Genomic DNA, 18,785 nt, shown 5'->3' with positions numbered 1-18,785 from the left:
GATGGGCTAGAAGGATTACGGCAGTAAACATTTTCTTTTTGAAAGTGAAATTTGAAAACATTTGGTTATAAATCTTTATATTGATAACTACAACATTTTGAGATCTATGAGGTGTTTGGTTTTATCATTATAATTTTTTTAAAGACAGGGTTGGAGGCTTTTTCCTTCTTAGATATTGAAGAAATGCCTCTTACAGCACCTACCAAAATAGGCTTACAAACCAGTATTCTTAGTGTTTGTTATTTTAATGTTCTGGAGGTATAGTTAATTTTAAATTTGTAAGATAGTAAAAGAGATCTTTAGATTTATTCCTACGTAAATATAATTTATTATCCAAAATGCCTTATTTTGACATTTAATGGTTTTTGTTTTCCACCTAATGAAGCTTAGATGGTTTTCTTTATGAAGGTTTATAAAGAAAACCTATATGGTTTTCTTTAAGAAGGTACCCTTCTTGAAAGTTCAGATTTTCTATTCTAGGTATTAACATATGGCCCTCTACATTTTATGCTTGAACGCATAGGAAAATTACTGTTGTTACAAAACATCTTTGTTAATCTTGGTTTTTCATTGGCTAATAGGCAGCTCTCCACAGGATTACTGTATCTGCTTATTAAAATTATTTAACTTTCTGTACTCAACATTTAGCAGCCATTTCTAATTTTACGTGTTCCCCAAATATTGTCCACAAAAAAAAAATAGTACAGAAATGTGTACAAGGCATTTATTTATTCTTCCTACTCGTGGTTTGGACAGGAAAGGGGTAAGGCCTTGGGCAGGACCACTTCTGTCACAGAGTGGTGGAAAAAAATAGATTGAAGTAAGATTCAGTACTGAAAAGCTGTCACTCGGTCTGAAAATAATTAATATTCCTTTCACTCACCAGTTAGATATGTGCTCCCAAACCACATAATCTCTATGCCTCAGTGATCATTGTTGCCATTTCAGAGCCTCTCATCAGGGTGACATCTCACACCAAAATGATTTCTTATAAATTAATCTTGATAACATGACAGTCTCAGTAATTTTAGTGGAATGCTTTCTCTTGTTTTTTTCCACAGAAGCTGTTGGCTATTTTCTTTATAACTTGATTGACAGCATGAGTGACTCAGAGGTACAGGCCAAGGAGGAGCGTTTGAGACAATACTTCCATCAGCTGAAGGAGATGGTACCATTTCATTTTTTGCTATATAATGCCTGTCCTGTCTGACATGTATCTATTAGATTTGAAATTGCTGCTTTTAAGTACAACCAGACCACTTCTCAATGACATACACGAGTTGGAGACTTAAATTATGTCTGAGATAATTTCTGTTAGACAAATTTCAGTTTGGTTGTCTAAAACTCAGGATGTTTTTTTTTTTCCTTCCTCCTTTCCCTTTGCACAGAATGTAAAAATTCCTGAAAATATCTACAGAGGCATTCGTAATCTACTGGATAGCTACCACGTTCCTGAATTGATTAAGGTGTGTGAAATAGTAAACTTTTTAAAAATGCTTGATTTATATATAAAAGCATGTTAAAATTTTACTTAAGTGTGATGCTTTTGGGCAAAAAAAGTTTACGTGGCAACCATGAAAATAAGGTTTTTTTCATTGATGGTTGGTAAATATTGCTTATATATCTCAAAGAATGTGTTTAAAACATTAATTACAATGGTTAATGAAGTATGAATAGAATTTCTGGAAGATTTTGAAAAGATGAAAACATAGTAAAATGAGCTGAAACTCCTAAAATCTGCTTTTGACATTTGCTGATATACTTTTCCATATGTTTTTTAATTCTAATTTAAATCTCAATTTTAGGATGTTAATATGTTGGTTGACAGAGAGAAGATAGACTCTCGAAAAGTAAGTAGGTTTTTTTGAGTAGATTCTAGATGCTATATAACCACCACATTTAATGAGAATTCTAGATTGTGTCCTTATAAAACCAGTGATTCCTAACATTTTTGTCATCAGTACATATCTAAGAAGTTAGTAACAGCTATTCCCTATCTTAGAAAAATCAGCATATCCAAGAAATTCGCATATGTATCTCAGGAACTTCAAAAACCCTTGGAGTGTATCCATATCCGGCTCCCCAGATTAATATCCTTGATAGCACTTTTGACATCTAGGAAAGGTCAGTTTAAAGGGAAGAATGACAAGGGGTACATTTTCTTTTAGTAGTAAATTTCTCTTTTCTTTCCATTCCTGTAGACTACGCAGCTTACATCATCTGTTTTGGAGTCTACACTTGAAAAACTAAAAGCTGAAAATCAACCTATAGGAGATGTCCTAAAACAACTCATACTAGTGCTTTGTTCAGAAGAGGTAATATTTAAGTATTTCAAATATGCCATTAAGGTAAAAAAAAAAAAAATTCTTATAGATAAAAGTAAGAAAGCCAAATATAATATTTATGATTTTCACAATTGATTATTATACATCATGTGTGAAGAGTGCAATTAAATGAAAGGTTAACTAATTTCAGCTACACCTTGAATGGCATGTTTTCGGGTTGCTGTAGTTTGTTTACGATAATCTGCAAAGTGAATGATAGTAACAGCCGTGATAGGTTTATCATACATGCCAAATGTCCTTTCAAGCCATGGCTCCGGTCTCTTATATCTAGATTGTCAAGCAACTGATACATGCAGTAGTCATTTGCAAGTCAAATATTACTAGGTTGTTAATGCAGGGATTGAAATTCCATTTTCCTGCTGGAAAAAAGCTCTTTCTGAGATAAAGGGTCTCTTGCATTTTTTCAGCAGGCGTCCAGCTGTACTTTGTGTTCGTTTTAGTGTGTGTCTGCAATTTGTGGTATATCACTAGACTTTTTCAGTTTCTAGTTCAGTATGATTTGGTTGTATGCCTGTGTTTCTAGGGGAAAAAAGCATAACTGAGTTTAAGATTATAACACGGTACTGTTGAATTGTAAAATATTTCTTCACTTGGATATTAAAGTAGACTGTGAGGAGCTTTGCGATGATACATATTTCTCTGTGTGGACATTGGACTGCGAGTAGGAGCTGACTTGGTACACATTTAATTTGGACATCTTTTTTTACAATACAGTACCTACAAAGCTAAAACATCAGATTTGGCATAGCAGCTCATGTTGCGTTACATGTGACAAATCTTTTAAACCCTACATATGTATCTTGGCTGCTTTTGAAAGGTGAATAAAAACACCCCAAGGAGAAAGGTGAAATTATTAACACCGGATCCATTTGTTTTTAAAGTGCTATTAACTTTTTCTACACTCCAAGTGTTAAACTTAGAGATTTTACATTTTTACTTTTATATCATTTTATACCATCTTCCTTCTTTCTTTTTTACTTCTGTCCTTTATTTTAGAACATGCAAAAAGCTCTTGAATTGAAAGCAAAATATGAATCTGACATGGTTGTTGGTGGCTATGCAGCTTTAATAAATTTGTGCTGTCGACATGATAATGCAGAAGATGCATTGAACCTGAAACAAGAATTGTGAGTACCCTGGCACTGGAACAAATCATCAGCATTTATGCGGATAGTCAGTCCTTCATGGATCGTGTAAATTGAATATTCCTCTTATAGAATGTAATTTTTAAAAAATCTTTTTTGTCAGTGTTTTTTGAAATTTCATAAAAATGACTCCCTTTGATTAATTGCAGCTTGTTTTCAGCAAAGAGTCTTTGTTTAAGTATGATAAGACATCCTGTGCCTGAAAGCCAAGGATTTTTCCCCATTGATTATTCTACAACTGCATATCACAACAGGGGTGATTATAAGGCTTAACATTCCCCTTTCTCTTCTGTAGTGTGAACAACATTCTGTCCATTTCTCAGGTATCTTTGGTTTCCCATCCTGATAGATTTTTTAATTAAAAATAATGTCTTTGAGTATTTCAATGTTTATCACAAAGTTAGAATCACGTAAAGTGCCACGAAGCAAAGAGTTCCTTCGTTTGTAACATTTGCAGATGGTGTGATGCAATAAACATGTAGTGTTAGGTTTTTACCCTTTTGTCACTTTGAGTATAATTACATGTGAATTTGAATATGGCTTCAAAAATAAACCTTCACAGAAATGTAGAGGCCTACGCTAATAACAATTCAGAACTGATGAGTTTTGAAAAGTGATAACATGGATATTGCAGTTCTTTTCACAATCAACTTTTAACATAACATAAATGTGCCTTTAATTTTTAGTGACCGTTTAGATCCATCTGCTGTCCTTGACACCAGCAAGTATGTAGGCCTTGTAAAAGTATTGGGAAAACATGGCAAGCTCCAAGGTAAGCCTCGGCACATAAAGGAAATAGGTGATGCAAGTATCTTGCCACTGGAATAACATGTGAATTGATATTAATGGTATATCATGTCCTGCAAAGTGCTTGAACACTTTGCATACAAATTTGCATGTGAATCCATCCAGAGCTGCGTGGACAGTGTAGGCCATTAGTTTTAATGGATTGGCAAGCTTGTCATTTACATTTGCACAGCTCAGTGCTTTTTGCATTTCTACAGCTAGTTTTTATTAGCATTGCTGTTTGGATTGAGTTTGAAGATCATGACTTATGGCACAATTTGCTTATATGCCTGCACTAATGGCTTTGTTTTTGCTTAAGAACATCTGAAGGCTGAACGTAAAACCTATAAACATACCCTTTATTTAAGAATATGATTTCTGTTGTAGTCTTTGTCTTAACTTTTAATAACATTAACAAAAAATGTATATACCTTAATAAGTTTTCATTTAGAAGTTTGCAGGGAAAACCTTGCTGATTTTACAACTGAGATGCATGCTGTAATTTTCTCACTGTTGAGATAATACTAAGCCTAATTACTTACACTTGATCATATATTCTTACTGTTTGCTTGTTTCTTAAATTTCTCATTGGGCTTGATTTTGAAACTTCCTTTTTAGCCTTCCTCTCCTTTTTATTTCTAGAGAAGATATTTAAAGAAAATTTTTACAGTGAAAAATGTAAGGAGGAAATACTTGATCTGAACGTTGAATTTTTTCTTGGGACGTCCTTCTAATACAGAAAACTCTTTATAAGCATTAGCCTGCTTTTTAAAAATCACTTTTTGTAAAACGGTCAAAACATTTTGTCTGGGCAATAATTAAGAACAACATTATAAAAACGCACTTATTCCATATCCTAAAATGTTTGTTTCTGCCTTCCTAATGAAGCTTAATGAATCTAATGTATTAACATGCAGTCTTTTGGAAAGCTTTCATTGGCTCTGCTTGGCTAATTAGTATCGACATAGCAAACAGGCCCTATCGGTATCAGACCATTAGTCTGGCTGTATATACAGTGTAAACACATCTTTATTATCTGGCCTCCTGACAAGCCATCTGCTGAAGAAACAATGATGTGATTTAGCAGATGTTAGCTTTGAACGATAAAAGCCTCCATTTAGGAGGATCTTACAGCTATAGGGCAGACCGTACAGGGTTATGTGGTGCAGAGTGGGCACACAGTCCCTATCTATAATTTGTAGTCAAAGTTGCAGGGAAATGATAAAACCATGCTATTGTGGATTTATAATTGTAGTCTCGTTTAGAAATGCAAGTAGTAATTAACTTGAAATCGGCATTATACACTAGAATTTACATTCCTGCTGGGCTTGAAATGCTGTTTTAATAGCAGTTTGTTTTCCCTACATGAAATTACCTAAGGGTCTTTTGTGTTACTTCATTGTAGATGCTATTAACATTCTAAAGGAGATGAAAGAGAAGGATGTTCTTATCAAAGATGCAACAGTCTTGTCCTTTTTCCACATCCTGAATGGCGCAGCTTTAAGAGGTGAAACTGAAACAGTAAAACAGTTGCACAAAGCCATCATGACTCTGGGGTTAGCGAAACCATCCACTGCCTTAAGTTCCCCACTGGTCACTCTGTATCTGGAAAAGTAAGTTAAGTGAATTATGAATTTTAAATCTTGGCATTCAAATAATGAGGCTAATCATTTGGGAATTACACTTTGTAAATACTCTGTGGTGCTATGGAAGCCTTGGAGGTTATTTACCACAAATAAGAAGACTTTTGTGGGCTAGATGATGTTGAAAATGACCAGCAGCTCTGTGGCCCTATGGCTTACTTCTCAATGGATTGGTGTGCGCTGAATTTTTTTGTGGGGCATGTGATGATATCACATGAAATTGAATCTAATTTTTCCCAGTTATGAGCCTTAGAGGTGTTAATTATTAATATAAGAAGGAAGGATTCTCTGGGGCTTTTGATTCTGCATCCTGATTGTTATTCGAGTAGTAATGTAGCAGCATCTCTTTAGTGCTCCTTTTCTCCATGTTGTAATTGATTTTAATAGTACGTGCCAATACAGGTTTTCTAGCTTTGATAAATGCTGTAGAGGATGTCTCTGTGCGTTGGAGGAGGAAGATGAATTTTGTAGATAGGGTGAGGTTTACTTAGTTTGAAAATTTTTACATTCGATAGCAACTGATATTAAAGCTAATATGCCCAATTTAAGGTATTATTTGCAACACAAATCATAAAAATCAACCCTGCTCTCTTGCAGTGAGTAAAACATTTTAGTAAGACCACTATGCACCCTTTATTATATCTTCTTTTCCTTTTGCATTTGTTTTCCCTTTTTTTTGCCTTTTTAAAAAAAATTTCTTACATCTTTCCTCTTTATCATCTTTTTCATGGTTTAATGCAGTTTTTAATTTACCTGTTTTGTGATTGGGATTTTCTAATTTTCTGATTTTATTTTAATTCCACTGTAGTTAACATAGAGTTATATTAGTTTCAGGTGTACAATACAGTGATTCAGCAGTTCCTTATGTTAGTCAGTGCTCATCAAGATAAGTGTAGGGATTTTTCTGATTTTAGTATAGATACTGCCCTATCAATGCCAGGAAAAATAAAAGATACATCTTAATCGTTCTCATATTCTTCCCAAATTTCTGGTAGTTTTCCTTTATTAATTAGAGGGTACAATTAATTGAATATAATGAATGGTTTATTATTGAATTTTTTTTTTAAGTTTTATTTATTTAAGTAATCTCTGCACTCAGCATGGGGCTCGAACTCACGACGCCAGGATCAGGAAGCACATGCTTTCCCGCTGAAGCCAGCCAGGTGTCCCTAGTATTGAATTCAAAATGGGGAATAAAAATCATCTTGGCTCCATGTTAGGAAATGTAGATATATATATATATATTTATACACACACAGATACATACATACATATATATGTTTGATGAAACAATTTGTCATCCAATCAAAAAAAAGCTTATCAAGTTAGATGATTGGCCACATCTTAACCTCTACAATCTCAGCATTACATCCTTTTAAAGAAATAACGATTCAAACAATTACTGTGTTACTGAGTTCTCATGTTCACAGCCAACTTTATATCGAAATCCTATAATTAATATGCTTCCTACTAGAATTTTTTTGATTGTTTGAGAGACCCATCTCTGCAAATTGCATGTGAAGCTCTGCTTAGGGATTTGAAAGAAATGGGCCCAGTGCCCAGAAGAATTAGGCCCTCCTCCACTACTGGGCAAAAATAAAATAATTAACAATGAAAACGAGGCCATGGTAGAATCGTATCTTACAAATAGAAATACTTTGAATACAGAGAAGACATGAAAGTTTTCTGAAAGAGGTCTGCAGATGGGGCTCATGAACCAAGGAGAGCTTATCCACAGGAAAATGAAATAACATGGAATCTACATGTTAACCTAGAGCATGCTCTGTGCTTCTGATTATAGAGGACACTCAGAGATTTGTAGATCTCAGGAAAATTGGGCTGTCTCTCTTAATTGGGCTAGAGAAATCTAAATTAGTATCTTTGCTTTTTGATTTCTTACTACTTTCAGATACATAGAGAAATTATTACCCACTATTTTGATTTGCCTAGTCTTTTTTTTTTTTTTTTTTTAGTATCTTTGCAGAGGCAGTCTCCATGACAGAATCTTTCAGTTTATCTTAATAAAAAGGTTTTGTTGACTGTTCTAGATAAGTCATGAGAGTAATAAAGAGAAGACAAAGGAGATTTCCTTTTTATAGAATTGCAGAAAACAGTAGTTGCACTTCTAGTCTGGGAAAAGTTGGAGGAAAAAATTGTCTTTGAAACTTTTTTTCTGTTGTGTTTTCCGTAACTGGTGGAACATAACTAATTAATTCAGAATCATGACGAGAGCAGTACAAGGATTAACTACACTAGCCTGCTAAAAAGTCCACATGTATTTGATTTGATTAAATATATTTAATCTTCAATAATATCATGTAATTGACCTCAGCAGGTGTGAGCTCATCTAGAGAATGAGCCTTATTTATTCAGACTTGAGATAAAATTATGAAACATGTTTCAGAACATCATATAAAATCTTCATCTTTTCATTCAAAGACAAGCATCATTTTGGAATGCCACTGCAAAGACTCTAAAGAGACTATCACTTAGGTACTGTAATTCTGGAACAAATCTGTGAGATTGGGTTTTTTAGAAAGATGATGTTTCGGATTCCGTAATATCTTAATTTTGAAAGATAATGCTGACTTTTCCAGCATTAGATAAAACACAGGAGAAAGTAATCCTGTGTCAGTTTGTTACTTGGAAAGTGTATAAAAAGTTTATGGGTGTTGAAAACAATACACTTTGTTTTCATTTATTTGCAAAGAGAAATACAAAGTAATAACACTTTTGGAAAATTGTAAAGAAGTTGGTTAACTAATCTGTTTTTGTATTATCAAAATTATAATACTTGTATTGAATGGAAAAATAGGCCAAGTTGAACAAAACTTTCAGGTGTTTCATTTACATTAGGATTATTTTATAAGCCACGTGTCTACCTGTAGGCCAAATGAATGCTACTTTATTTTAGGTAACTACTTAAAATTTTTTTTCTTTTCATTGAAATCATGCCTGATTCTGGAAGATGATCTGGGCCCTCCATATTAAGGAAGAAAGAAATGCTTTAAAATAGGTTAAAAGAGCTTTTGATTTGTCTTTATGCCATGGTAAAGGAAATGAAATTAATAAAATCTGGGCCATTAGGTTTAAAAGCATAAAAATTTGTATGATGTAGTTTCAGATTCACTTGTCTTACAGCTTATCCATTTTGGTTTCATTGCATGTGAAAAAAATATCTGAAGCTGTTTAACTGGATTATTTAGTGCAAATGATCAGAGAAGCTTTAATTTCTGCTTTCCATTAAGGACTTTTCTGTGCTGATTTGTGCTATAATCTGTATATGTCCACATGCATTTCATTTAAGTGAACCATGGACTTTGTATATTTAATCATCCCAGAACTCTTGCTTAGTTAATCTTGAGTTCTTCATAAAGGTCACAATTTCTGTAAGATGAACCTATAATAATAAAAGTTTTAAAACTCATTGTAGCACTTTAGAATGTTATGTAAATGGGAAATATATTTTTTAAAATGCTGGTTATTCTGTCATATTTGCTCCCCTTCAATTTTAGCATCTTCATTTGTACTAGATACTTTTATTATTTATGGGAATGCTTGCCTTCTAGAGTAAAACTCTTTATGTGCTGAAAGGAAATTAAGGAGGTTTGGCTCTTTTACTCCATTATTGCAATTAAGAATTTAGCATCATCAGTGCCAAAGGACAAAAGTGGTTCATTTGCCCTAGGGGGACAGGACAGTGATAAGATGATTTTTCGTCAAGGATCATTGGGTCGTAATTAAGTTACATTCATGGCTATTGCTTTTTGAAGGATGATTGGTAAATGACAGGCTTCATGTGCTTAGTACGGACAGTGTTCAGTAGGGTTTTTTCTCCCTCTGTCAGAAAATCCTGTTGAGCCTGATAATGTAAATGTGGCATTTTATTCTGAACAAAAGAGCAGGGAAATGAGCTATCTTGTCTAATCATTCAGTTGTTTAACACCGACTTCCAGTTTAGACTCAATTGGCTGGAAAGCTCTTGACATGTGAAGTTAGTGCTGTTCCGAACGCATGTTTGAGTAAATTTTAAAGTAAGTGACAGCTAAATTGTACCTAGGGAAATTACAAAGCCTTCAACACAGTTAATTTTTTGGGGAGGATTAGTTGTAATTGCAACACCAGTCTACTTGAAGATTCCTCATTTATAGATGATGAACAGAAAAAAAACATTTAGCTCTTTCAAAGGCTGGTTCTCCTTACAGAATAATTTTTATGAGGACGATGGTTTCTCTTGAATTGATTTCTTTCCACACTGAACAACTGCTTAAGATTTATAGAATAGTTTGTTCTTAGAGTGAATTGTTTTTTTTTTCTTGTTTTAAACTTTTTTCTCCCCCAGACTCCCCTTTTCTCTAGTGATTTCCGATTTTGAGAGCTTTTCAGGCAGTATGCCCTTTAGGTAAATTACCACCTCACGAACACTTTATGCATAATGTCGAAGCACCTTATTCCAATTAAAAATCAATATTTGTCTCTTTTTCGTTGTTTAAATCAAGTATACTCTCTGGATTGGAAAGTTATTTACGATAAGTAAGGAGATTAAGTTTGAGGCTACTGATAGGTGAATAGATCGTTGTCACTAGTTCTAACAACATGAGATTCTGTGAGATGCATTTGTGGTTTTTACAGTTATGTATAGTGAGGAATTTGACTTAAGAGTGCTTTGTTTCCTAGTATCTTTGAGAAGGTATTTTTGTGTTCAGTGGATGCCTCATATGGATGTATGTCCAGTGTTTGTTTTTCCGTCAGTGACATAACATACTTTAATTTCATAATAATGACCGAAACAAAAGGTGGCAACAGATTTGCTATCTGAGCTTCAAGCTTGCCATTTTGGATATTCCTCCATGTAATAATGGAAAATTACAGTTTGTAGTAGTTTTATGTTCAGTCATGTTCCCTTAAAAAGTGAATTAGAGATTCTAGAGTGAATTTTATTTTATTTATTTATTTTTTTTAATTTTTGTTTTGTTTTGTTTTGTTTTTTTGTTTTCAACGTTTATTTATTTTTGGGACAGAGAGAGACAGAGCATGAACGGGCGAGGGGCAGAGAGAGAGGGAGACACAGAATCGGAAACAGGCTCCAGGCTCTGAGCCATCAGCCCAGAGCCCAACGCGGGGCTAGAACTCACAGACCGCCAGATCGTGACCTGGCTGAAGTTGGACGCTTAACCGACTGCGCCACCCAGGCGCCCCTAGAGTGAATTTTAATATGGGCCGAGTCCATTCACGTTGATAAATAAAACTCTCTTTTATTTTTTCTTTAATTTTTTTTAATGTTTATTTTTGAGAGAGGGACAGCGCATGAGCAGGGGAGGGGCGGAGAGAGAGAGGGAGACACACAATCCGAAATAGGCTCCAGGCTCTGCGCTGTCAGGGCAGAGCCTGACACGGGGCTCAAACTCCCGAACCGTGAGATCCATGACCTGAGCCAAAGTCGGAGGCTTAACCAACTGAGCCACCCAGGTGCCCCAGAACTCTCTTTTAAATGTTCAAATTACTTACTGGACTCAACCTATCTTAGATACTTGTTCTTAAAATTGAGAATTTAGGATATTCCTTTCCTCTCTTCTGCCTCATTTCATAGACTCACAGAATTTGATAAACCTTATGTTTGCATCAATGAAAAAAAGTTTTTAAATGATTGCTTATTGGCATATATAGTTTCATTCATGAAAATTGTTTTATGTACTTCATTGAAATATTTGGGGGGGAGGGTCTAGTCATTGGAAAAAAGTCTTAGTTACAGTTTTTTTTTTTTCTTTTTTCTGTTTTTTTTTTCAAGTTTATTTAATTTGTGGGAGAAAGCCTCAGTGGGAGAGGGACAGGGAGAGACAGAGACAGTCCCAAGCAGGCTTCACACTCGCAGCATGTAAGCTGATGTGGGGCTTGAAGCCATGAACTGTGAGATCATGACCTGAGCCGAAGACAGAACCTTAACAGACTGAGCCACCTTGGGGCCACCCCCCCTATTTTTAGAGATACTGATATGTTATAGAGTTGTTTTCTTTTAGCATTATTTGAGGTTTGTGACAGCGGTGGCTAAATTTTTATCAGGAATGGGCTTTTAAAAATTTGTGATTCAATTGTACATAAAGCTTTCAGAGTTATGAATATATGCTGAGTAAGCATAGAATCAAAAGCTTTGGATCCAGAATTAATGTTACCAACAAGATTTCTTCAAAGCATTATTGTTATTTTAGAGTAGGGTTTTAAATCCATTCTAGGGTTTAAAGTGTGCAAAGGAGATCATGGAATCATTTGAGGTCACGGAACCTCGAGGCACACTGATAAAGTGCTGTCCCACATCTTGGGTATAAAGCAGTTCCACTTTTTCCTTTTTATGTTTTGCTGTTCTTACTGATTTCATCTTGTCTAATAAAAGTCGTACTTTCATGTGATGGTTTTCTCTGGTGGTGTGAAACATTTGAGTTGATGAATCTAATCTAATAAGCTCAAATTCACAGAACCTCACATTAGAGAATTAGAACTGGGAGGGAACCCATAGATCCTTGAGTTCAGCCATTGTGATAATCTGCCTTTCATCACCACTTCTGGAAATTTATCACATGGCTACAGCCAAAGCTGCATGTAGTACTTACCAAGTGGGATTGAAATTCAAAAGTCCTGTGAGTATACAGCTACTTGTGTTGATTTTAGATACTTTTTCGTATTTTTCATTTTTATCACACAAGTTTTTAAGCTTTAATAGGAAAGATTAATGATGACATCATATCATATGAAACATGGATATTTTTATCTCTTTTTAAAATGACATAATCAGCCATAAGTCAGAATGTAGATGATAGGGATTGAAAAGAGCCGGCTAATTATTAGTTCATTCCTCCCTCCCCCCACCCCCCACCCCAGGTCATTACATTAGTTCATTTCTGTCATGAGTACACTTTGTATGAAATGTTTCATTATAGATTTCTAACTCATTTTGTTGGCAACCTGAGAACAGTAACAGTGGTACTTAAAATTACTAACAAATATATGAATTATTTCCAGTTTGGTATTCTTGTCTTTTCTGTTGTTGTTCTGAGTATGTATAATCTTCAGAAGCATGTATTTGGAGACCAAAGACTGTTAACATGTCTCTTTGATTGACAGAGCAATTATTCATTCATTTATTGATAGCTTTGACCTAATGTAGAGGAAATACAATTGAGACGTACTATTCTAGTTTGGGAGTTGATCTGAAAAAGCAGATCATACTGCTTTAGAAAAATCAGTATGTGTTACTTATTCTCTTGAAAATATTTTAGTGGTTTTCCGTTAAATGGAATTGTAGAAAGCTAGTAACTGAACTTGTGTCTGAAGCAAGGGGAAATACTGATTATATAAAGGTTTATAGCGTATGTGGTAGCTACTGTAGCATTTCCCTTGTATGACAGTAATCTAGCCTGCAACATCTACGTGCAGTTTTGAAATTAACCTGTAATTTAGTCTTCACCCCAAATGACAAAAATTCAAATGACTCTGTGGGGTGCCAGAAGATGCACTGTAAACAGGGCTTAGGAAGGGGAGAAGGTAGAGCTCCCTCAGGATCGGCTCGTTTTCACTGTGTCAGTATTATTGCAGTAAAATTAACACTTCTTCGTGGTATTTTCCTTTCAGTAGAGCTTAAAATCTTAGTCTAGATAAAATAGTAATTCAGTCTCGGGCAACAGAACATTTGTATAATGGACCAAAATGTTAGGGCTTGAACAGAAAATTTAAAAATGCTTTCTTCCTTTTGAAAACTGTTGCATGTGTGAGAGAAAGGTGTTTTCTCCACAGAGCTTGTTATGAACTGTCACTAACCATGCCTGTCTGTCTATATTTCATACATTCTCTTCAAAACTCCTTAATTTCCTCTTCCAAATTGCACCACCTTATTATAAGATTAAACAAACAGCAGTGCTTTAAATAGAGCATAATGTATAAGTAGAGGTAGTTAGCTGAAAGTGAGAAGTCTAGGGACCCGAAGGCAGTGCCTTCCTCTGTTTACCTAGTAGCCTTAGGCTAATCATTCAGTCTGTACATGCCTTCATTTCCTCATCTATTTTAAAATAAAGGAGGATGGGATGTAGAATTGGATCACACAGTTTCTACAGTTTTTCTAAGGTCTTACACATTTCTCACACTGTCATTTTCCTTTTAAAGGAAAAAGTGGTTTTTGAGGACTCATAACGATGTATTTCCACACTCTTGTTTAAGAAACTCTGGCTTGGGGCACCTGGGTGGCTCAGTCGGTTGAGCGGCCGACTTTGGCTCAGGTCATGATCTTGCAGCCTGTGGGTTCGAGCCCTGTGTTGGGCTCTGTGCCAACAGCTCAGAGCCTGGAGCCTGCTTTAGGTTCCCTCTCTCTCTCTCTCTCTCTCTCTCTCTCTCTGCCTCCTCTGCTCGCCCTCTGTCTCTCTTTCTCTCAAAAATAAACATTAAAAAAAAATTGAAGAAACTCTGATTTAGAAAATATCTTTTCATTTTAATTTATTACCACAGAAAAGAAGCCCTAACTTTACAATTAGAAATAATGTTTTTTTAAGGTTTTATTTTTAAGTAATCTCTATGCCCACTGTGGGTCTCAAACTCACAACTCTTTTTGATCAAGAGTTGCATGCTCCACTGATTGAGCCAGTCAGGTACTCCTGGAAATAATTTTAAAAACCTCACCCTCTAATGAGAAATTTCTTCAGGGTTCTCCTAGAATTCACTGATCTTAAGAATGTCCTCGTTTTTACCCACAGTAAGGTTTCTGTATTATGAATCCTGAAGTTATTTTCTCCTTGTCTGGAGAGGTGGCAGTATGAAAACTAGGATGATAAAGTTGAAAGTACTCAAGGGGCACCTGACTGGCTCAGTCAGAGGAGTGTGCAACTCTTGATCTTGGGGTCGTGAGTTTGAGCCCCATACAGGGTGTAGAAATTACTTAAAAAAAGAAAAAAGTACTCAAAAATTCCTTGGTAGTTATTGCTGGACATTTCATAAAGCTTCCCAAATCTAGAATTATTAAGGGCCATGAACATACATAAGTATTTGGAAAAAATATTTGATAGTAGTCCTTATTTTTAGAAATAATGTGTTCTTATAGCATCTTAATATGTGAAATCAGGTTTTATTTGTAATAATCTCAGAGAATGCCTTCATTTATTTGGACTTTTTGGGTTTTTTTGAGAGACAGGGAGTACGCGTGCATGTGTGATAGAAAAACAGAGAGAATCTAAACAGGCTCCACACCCAGCACAGAGCCAAATGTGGGGCTTGGTCTCACAACCCTGGGATCATAACCTGAACCTAAATTAAGAGTCAGATGCTTAACTGACTGAGCCACCCAGGCTCCCCCATTTGGATTTTTTTCTTTTTAATGTTTGCTTATTTTTGAGGGAGAGGGCAAGTGGGGGAAGAGCGGAGAAAGTGGGACAGAGGATCTGAAGCTGGCTCTGTGCTGAGAGCTGTGAGCCCAACGTGGGGCTCGAGCTCATGAACCGCGAGACCATGACCTAAGCTAAATTGAGACAGTCAACCGACTGAGCCACCCAGGTGCACCTGGACTTATTTTTAAGAGTGCTGTTTAGCAAACAAAATAATAAAAGATAAAGGAGGGACAACAGGGAACTGCTCATGATGTCTGTACTCTGAACATTTATTTATACTATACAAGGATTATTTTCTCTCCCTCCCCCCTCCCCATTTTGGCTTTATTGAGTAAAGCTCATCTTGTACATTTTGACTGGTCTTGTACATTTTGTGTATTCATTGTTAATATTTTGATGTTTCCAAGGGATGACTTAAGTGCCGCTCTTGAAGTCACCATTGACTGCTATGAAAAGTATAAAGTATTACCAAGGATTCATGATGTCTTATGTAAACTAATAGAGAAAGGCGAGACTGATCTAATTCAGAAAGGTTGGTCACCTCCAGTATCTTGGTGTATTCTTTTCCCCCTCTTGCTTGCTTAATCTGAATGCATTGCTGTGAAGAGAAAATTTAACAGGAAGGGAAGCACATCCAGAGAAACTTTGTTGTGCTTCTAAATTAAATTCTAAATTAAAAAGGTAGATTTTCAATGCTATAAATGTCCTTGATTGTAATAACTGTTCATTTTGCAAACTTGCCCCTCTATTATTTTTTGCTCTGCTTCTTGGTAATCTGCCTTTAGGAGGAGTTTTTCCCTCTCACCCTCACCAGTCCTCCGTGAAACTAGTCTTAGGTCCTCACTGTCATAAATGTATACCCTTAGATAAGGAATGTGACAGAAAATAGGTTGATACAGCATCAGTCTTTAAGTCATTCTAAGTATTTGTTTTAAAGTTTTCTTGTATTTGTCCAGAACTTCAAGTGTTTTAGTATTTTTTCCTCTGCTTTGTTTTTTTCTTTCCTCTCCAGCAATGAACTTTGTGAGCCAAGAACAAGGTGAAATGACAATGCTGTATGATCTCTTTTTCGCCTTCCTACAAACAGGAAATTACAAAGAGGCCAAGAAGATCATTGAGGTATGATTTTTTAACTACAGTATTCTAATTGGACAGCTATTTAGACTCTTAATTGGAATATGTTTAAGAATTTTAACCTTTAATTACAGTTGTTCTGATTCATGTTAATATAATTCAATCCCAGTAATGGGGGCTGGGGGGGTACTCGGCCAGCTTCTTTATTGTATGTAATTACAGTTCAGAAAAGGCAGCCTGGTTGTATATTGAATTTGTTTCCTCACTTTGTTAAATTCACTGTTATGTATCAAAATGATATTTGCATATTAAATCTTGGATTGTGGAACAATTAAATTAAACTGGCATTCCTGGGTGTAAAGTTGCTAATCCTCTTTGCCAAGGAATTCTTTGTTCTTAAAAGCAGTGGAATTTAATTTGCTGCAGACCATGCTCAGATTTATTTGTAATGCTTGTCTACAAGTTAATCAGCCAAACAAGTGCTGTCTGCAACTGTTTGGCATTTAATTTAAAATTTCTTCTTCTTCTTCTCCTTTTTTTTTTTTTTTTTTTTTTTTTAAACTATGGTAAGCAGCTTATGGGAAATGGTAGGTGACAAACCTGGCCTACTTAGGATTAGTGTATTTTATCTAGGCTTGATTGAAATTTTGCTTACTGAAATTGATAAGTCAAAGGGCAACTATATAAAGTCTGTCCAAATTATGATTATTTTCACTATTAAACAATTCTGTTTCCTCTACATAAAACATTCCACAGAGGATAGACCCATTACCTTAAGAAAAAAATACTTAATGTGAAATAAATAGAATAGACTTGTAAACATATCCTTAATCATGTTTCTGTCAGATCATACTTTGCCATTACTCTGTGTCTTTTTCCAAAATTTCCCAAAGGTGATGTGTGGCTTCCTTGTTTGTATATTGATGACTGCTTATCATGAAATTGAAAATGTAGTTATATAACCCAGAAAATCTTTAGTTTCTCTTGATGTTTTTCGCAGAAAAATATGAAAAGGGAAGACTGTGATACTGATTCAGAATGTTCCTCCCTGTCTGTCTGTCTGTCTGTCTGTCTTACAACTCAATCTGTCCTCCTGTCAGAGGGAAGTGGGATGTGCTGTCTTGGACAGGTGCTTCTGTAGCTCACATAGTCCATTTGAATTTTCTAGAAAATAGTATAAATTCTTTCATTGAAAGTGCACAGTGTATCTGAAAATGCAGGAAGCTCTTAAGATTCACCTCTTCAGAAGTCTTTTGAGTTCTTCTGCTCTGTATGCATGGTATCAGTATTAGCAGGGCACTGATCAGAGGAGAAATGAAGCTCAGGTATTCAGATAATAGTGGCAAGTGGCTCTACGGTAGGAAATCATGCGTGTCTCTTTATGGAATAAGCAACATGTTATAGGAAGAGCCAAAGGCATAAGAGTGAGTTTGCCTTTTGCCATCTACTTGCTAGTGTGGTAATGGACAGTTTACTAAACCTTTTTAAGCTTCCTCATCTATAAAAGGGAATATAGTATCTTTCTTTAAGATTCAATCACATAATGTATGTAAAGCAGCTTGCATGTTTCCTGGATTATGGTAGTAATCAATAATATTAATTCTCTTTGCCCCTCAAAAGTAGGGATTGTGTTATCTTCTTTACCCTGCGCAATTCACAATATGATGCTCAGCAGAAAGGTACATGTTGTCACATGAATAGGCAAGAGAAAACTGCCTCTTAATTACTTTAAAGCTTTGCCAAATGCCACATCATTGAGCATAATCATTTAGGGATGGCTGTCTACTGATGACAGAATTTTCATAGTGGATGTGTACAAAATTGCTTAAAGGATAAAGAATGGCTTTGTGGAACCCCTGTCGTGTTGTAGGGTAGGACAGCAGGTGTGTAATACATGAGAATAGACTGAAGCACATTTTTAGTTTCTTTTTTTGATGGTTAGTTGGAATTGAATTAAAGTGGGAACTTACTTATTTTTTTCACTATTAAAATTCAAGACCCAGGGGCACCTGGGTGGCTGAGTTAAGTGCCTGACTCTTGATTTCGGCTCAGGTCATGATTTCATGGTTGGTGAGATTGAGCCCCGCGTCTGGTTCCATGCTGAGAGTAGGGAGCCTGCTTAGGATTCTCTCTCTCTCTCTCTCTCTGTTGCTCACATACTACCCCCCCCCAAAAAAATAAATAATTCAAGACCTGGAATTCTCTCTCATAGTTTTCTCAGAATTGTTGAAATATAAAAAATAATAAAAATTAATCAACTATGACTGTATCAGTGTATGAAAGAATATTGTAAACAGTGAGCAACATTTTTTATCATTTCCAAAAATGCCAATAGTGTCTTGTCAATGGGTAGACTTGCTGGCGTTGAGTTTTCAAAGCAGAATGTATGGTGAAGCTTCTTTGTATTTCATGGACTGTGAGAGATCAGAT

General features: G+C 35.4%; 1 protein-coding gene across 1 annotated transcript in view; it reads left to right on the top strand.

The window, feature by feature from the left end:
• Positions 1-18,785, top strand: part of LRPPRC (leucine rich pentatricopeptide repeat containing) — a 110,667-nt gene that overhangs the window by 51,349 nt on the left and 40,533 nt on the right. The window contains exons 17-25 of the mRNA XM_047068807.1: positions 1,062-1,168; positions 1,389-1,466; positions 1,806-1,850; positions 2,202-2,315; positions 3,342-3,472; positions 4,177-4,262; positions 5,682-5,889; positions 15,689-15,813; positions 16,294-16,400. Of these exons, the coding sequence (XP_046924763.1) occupies positions 1,062-1,168; positions 1,389-1,466; positions 1,806-1,850; positions 2,202-2,315; positions 3,342-3,472; positions 4,177-4,262; positions 5,682-5,889; positions 15,689-15,813; positions 16,294-16,400 (1,001 nt within the window). The remainder of the gene's footprint in view (positions 1-1,061; positions 1,169-1,388; positions 1,467-1,805; positions 1,851-2,201; positions 2,316-3,341; positions 3,473-4,176; positions 4,263-5,681; positions 5,890-15,688; positions 15,814-16,293; positions 16,401-18,785) is intronic.

The sequence above is a fragment of the Lynx rufus genome, unplaced genomic scaffold, assembly GCF_022079265.1.
Source record: "Lynx rufus isolate CCGP_SWC_20201006 ecotype Redwood Valley unplaced genomic scaffold, mLynRuf1.p SCAF_8, whole genome shotgun sequence".
Classification (NCBI taxonomy): Eukaryota; Metazoa; Chordata; class Mammalia; order Carnivora; family Felidae; genus Lynx; species Lynx rufus.
The sequence above is the reverse complement of the archived record's forward strand: the minus strand, read 5'-3'. Positions and strand labels throughout refer to the sequence as shown.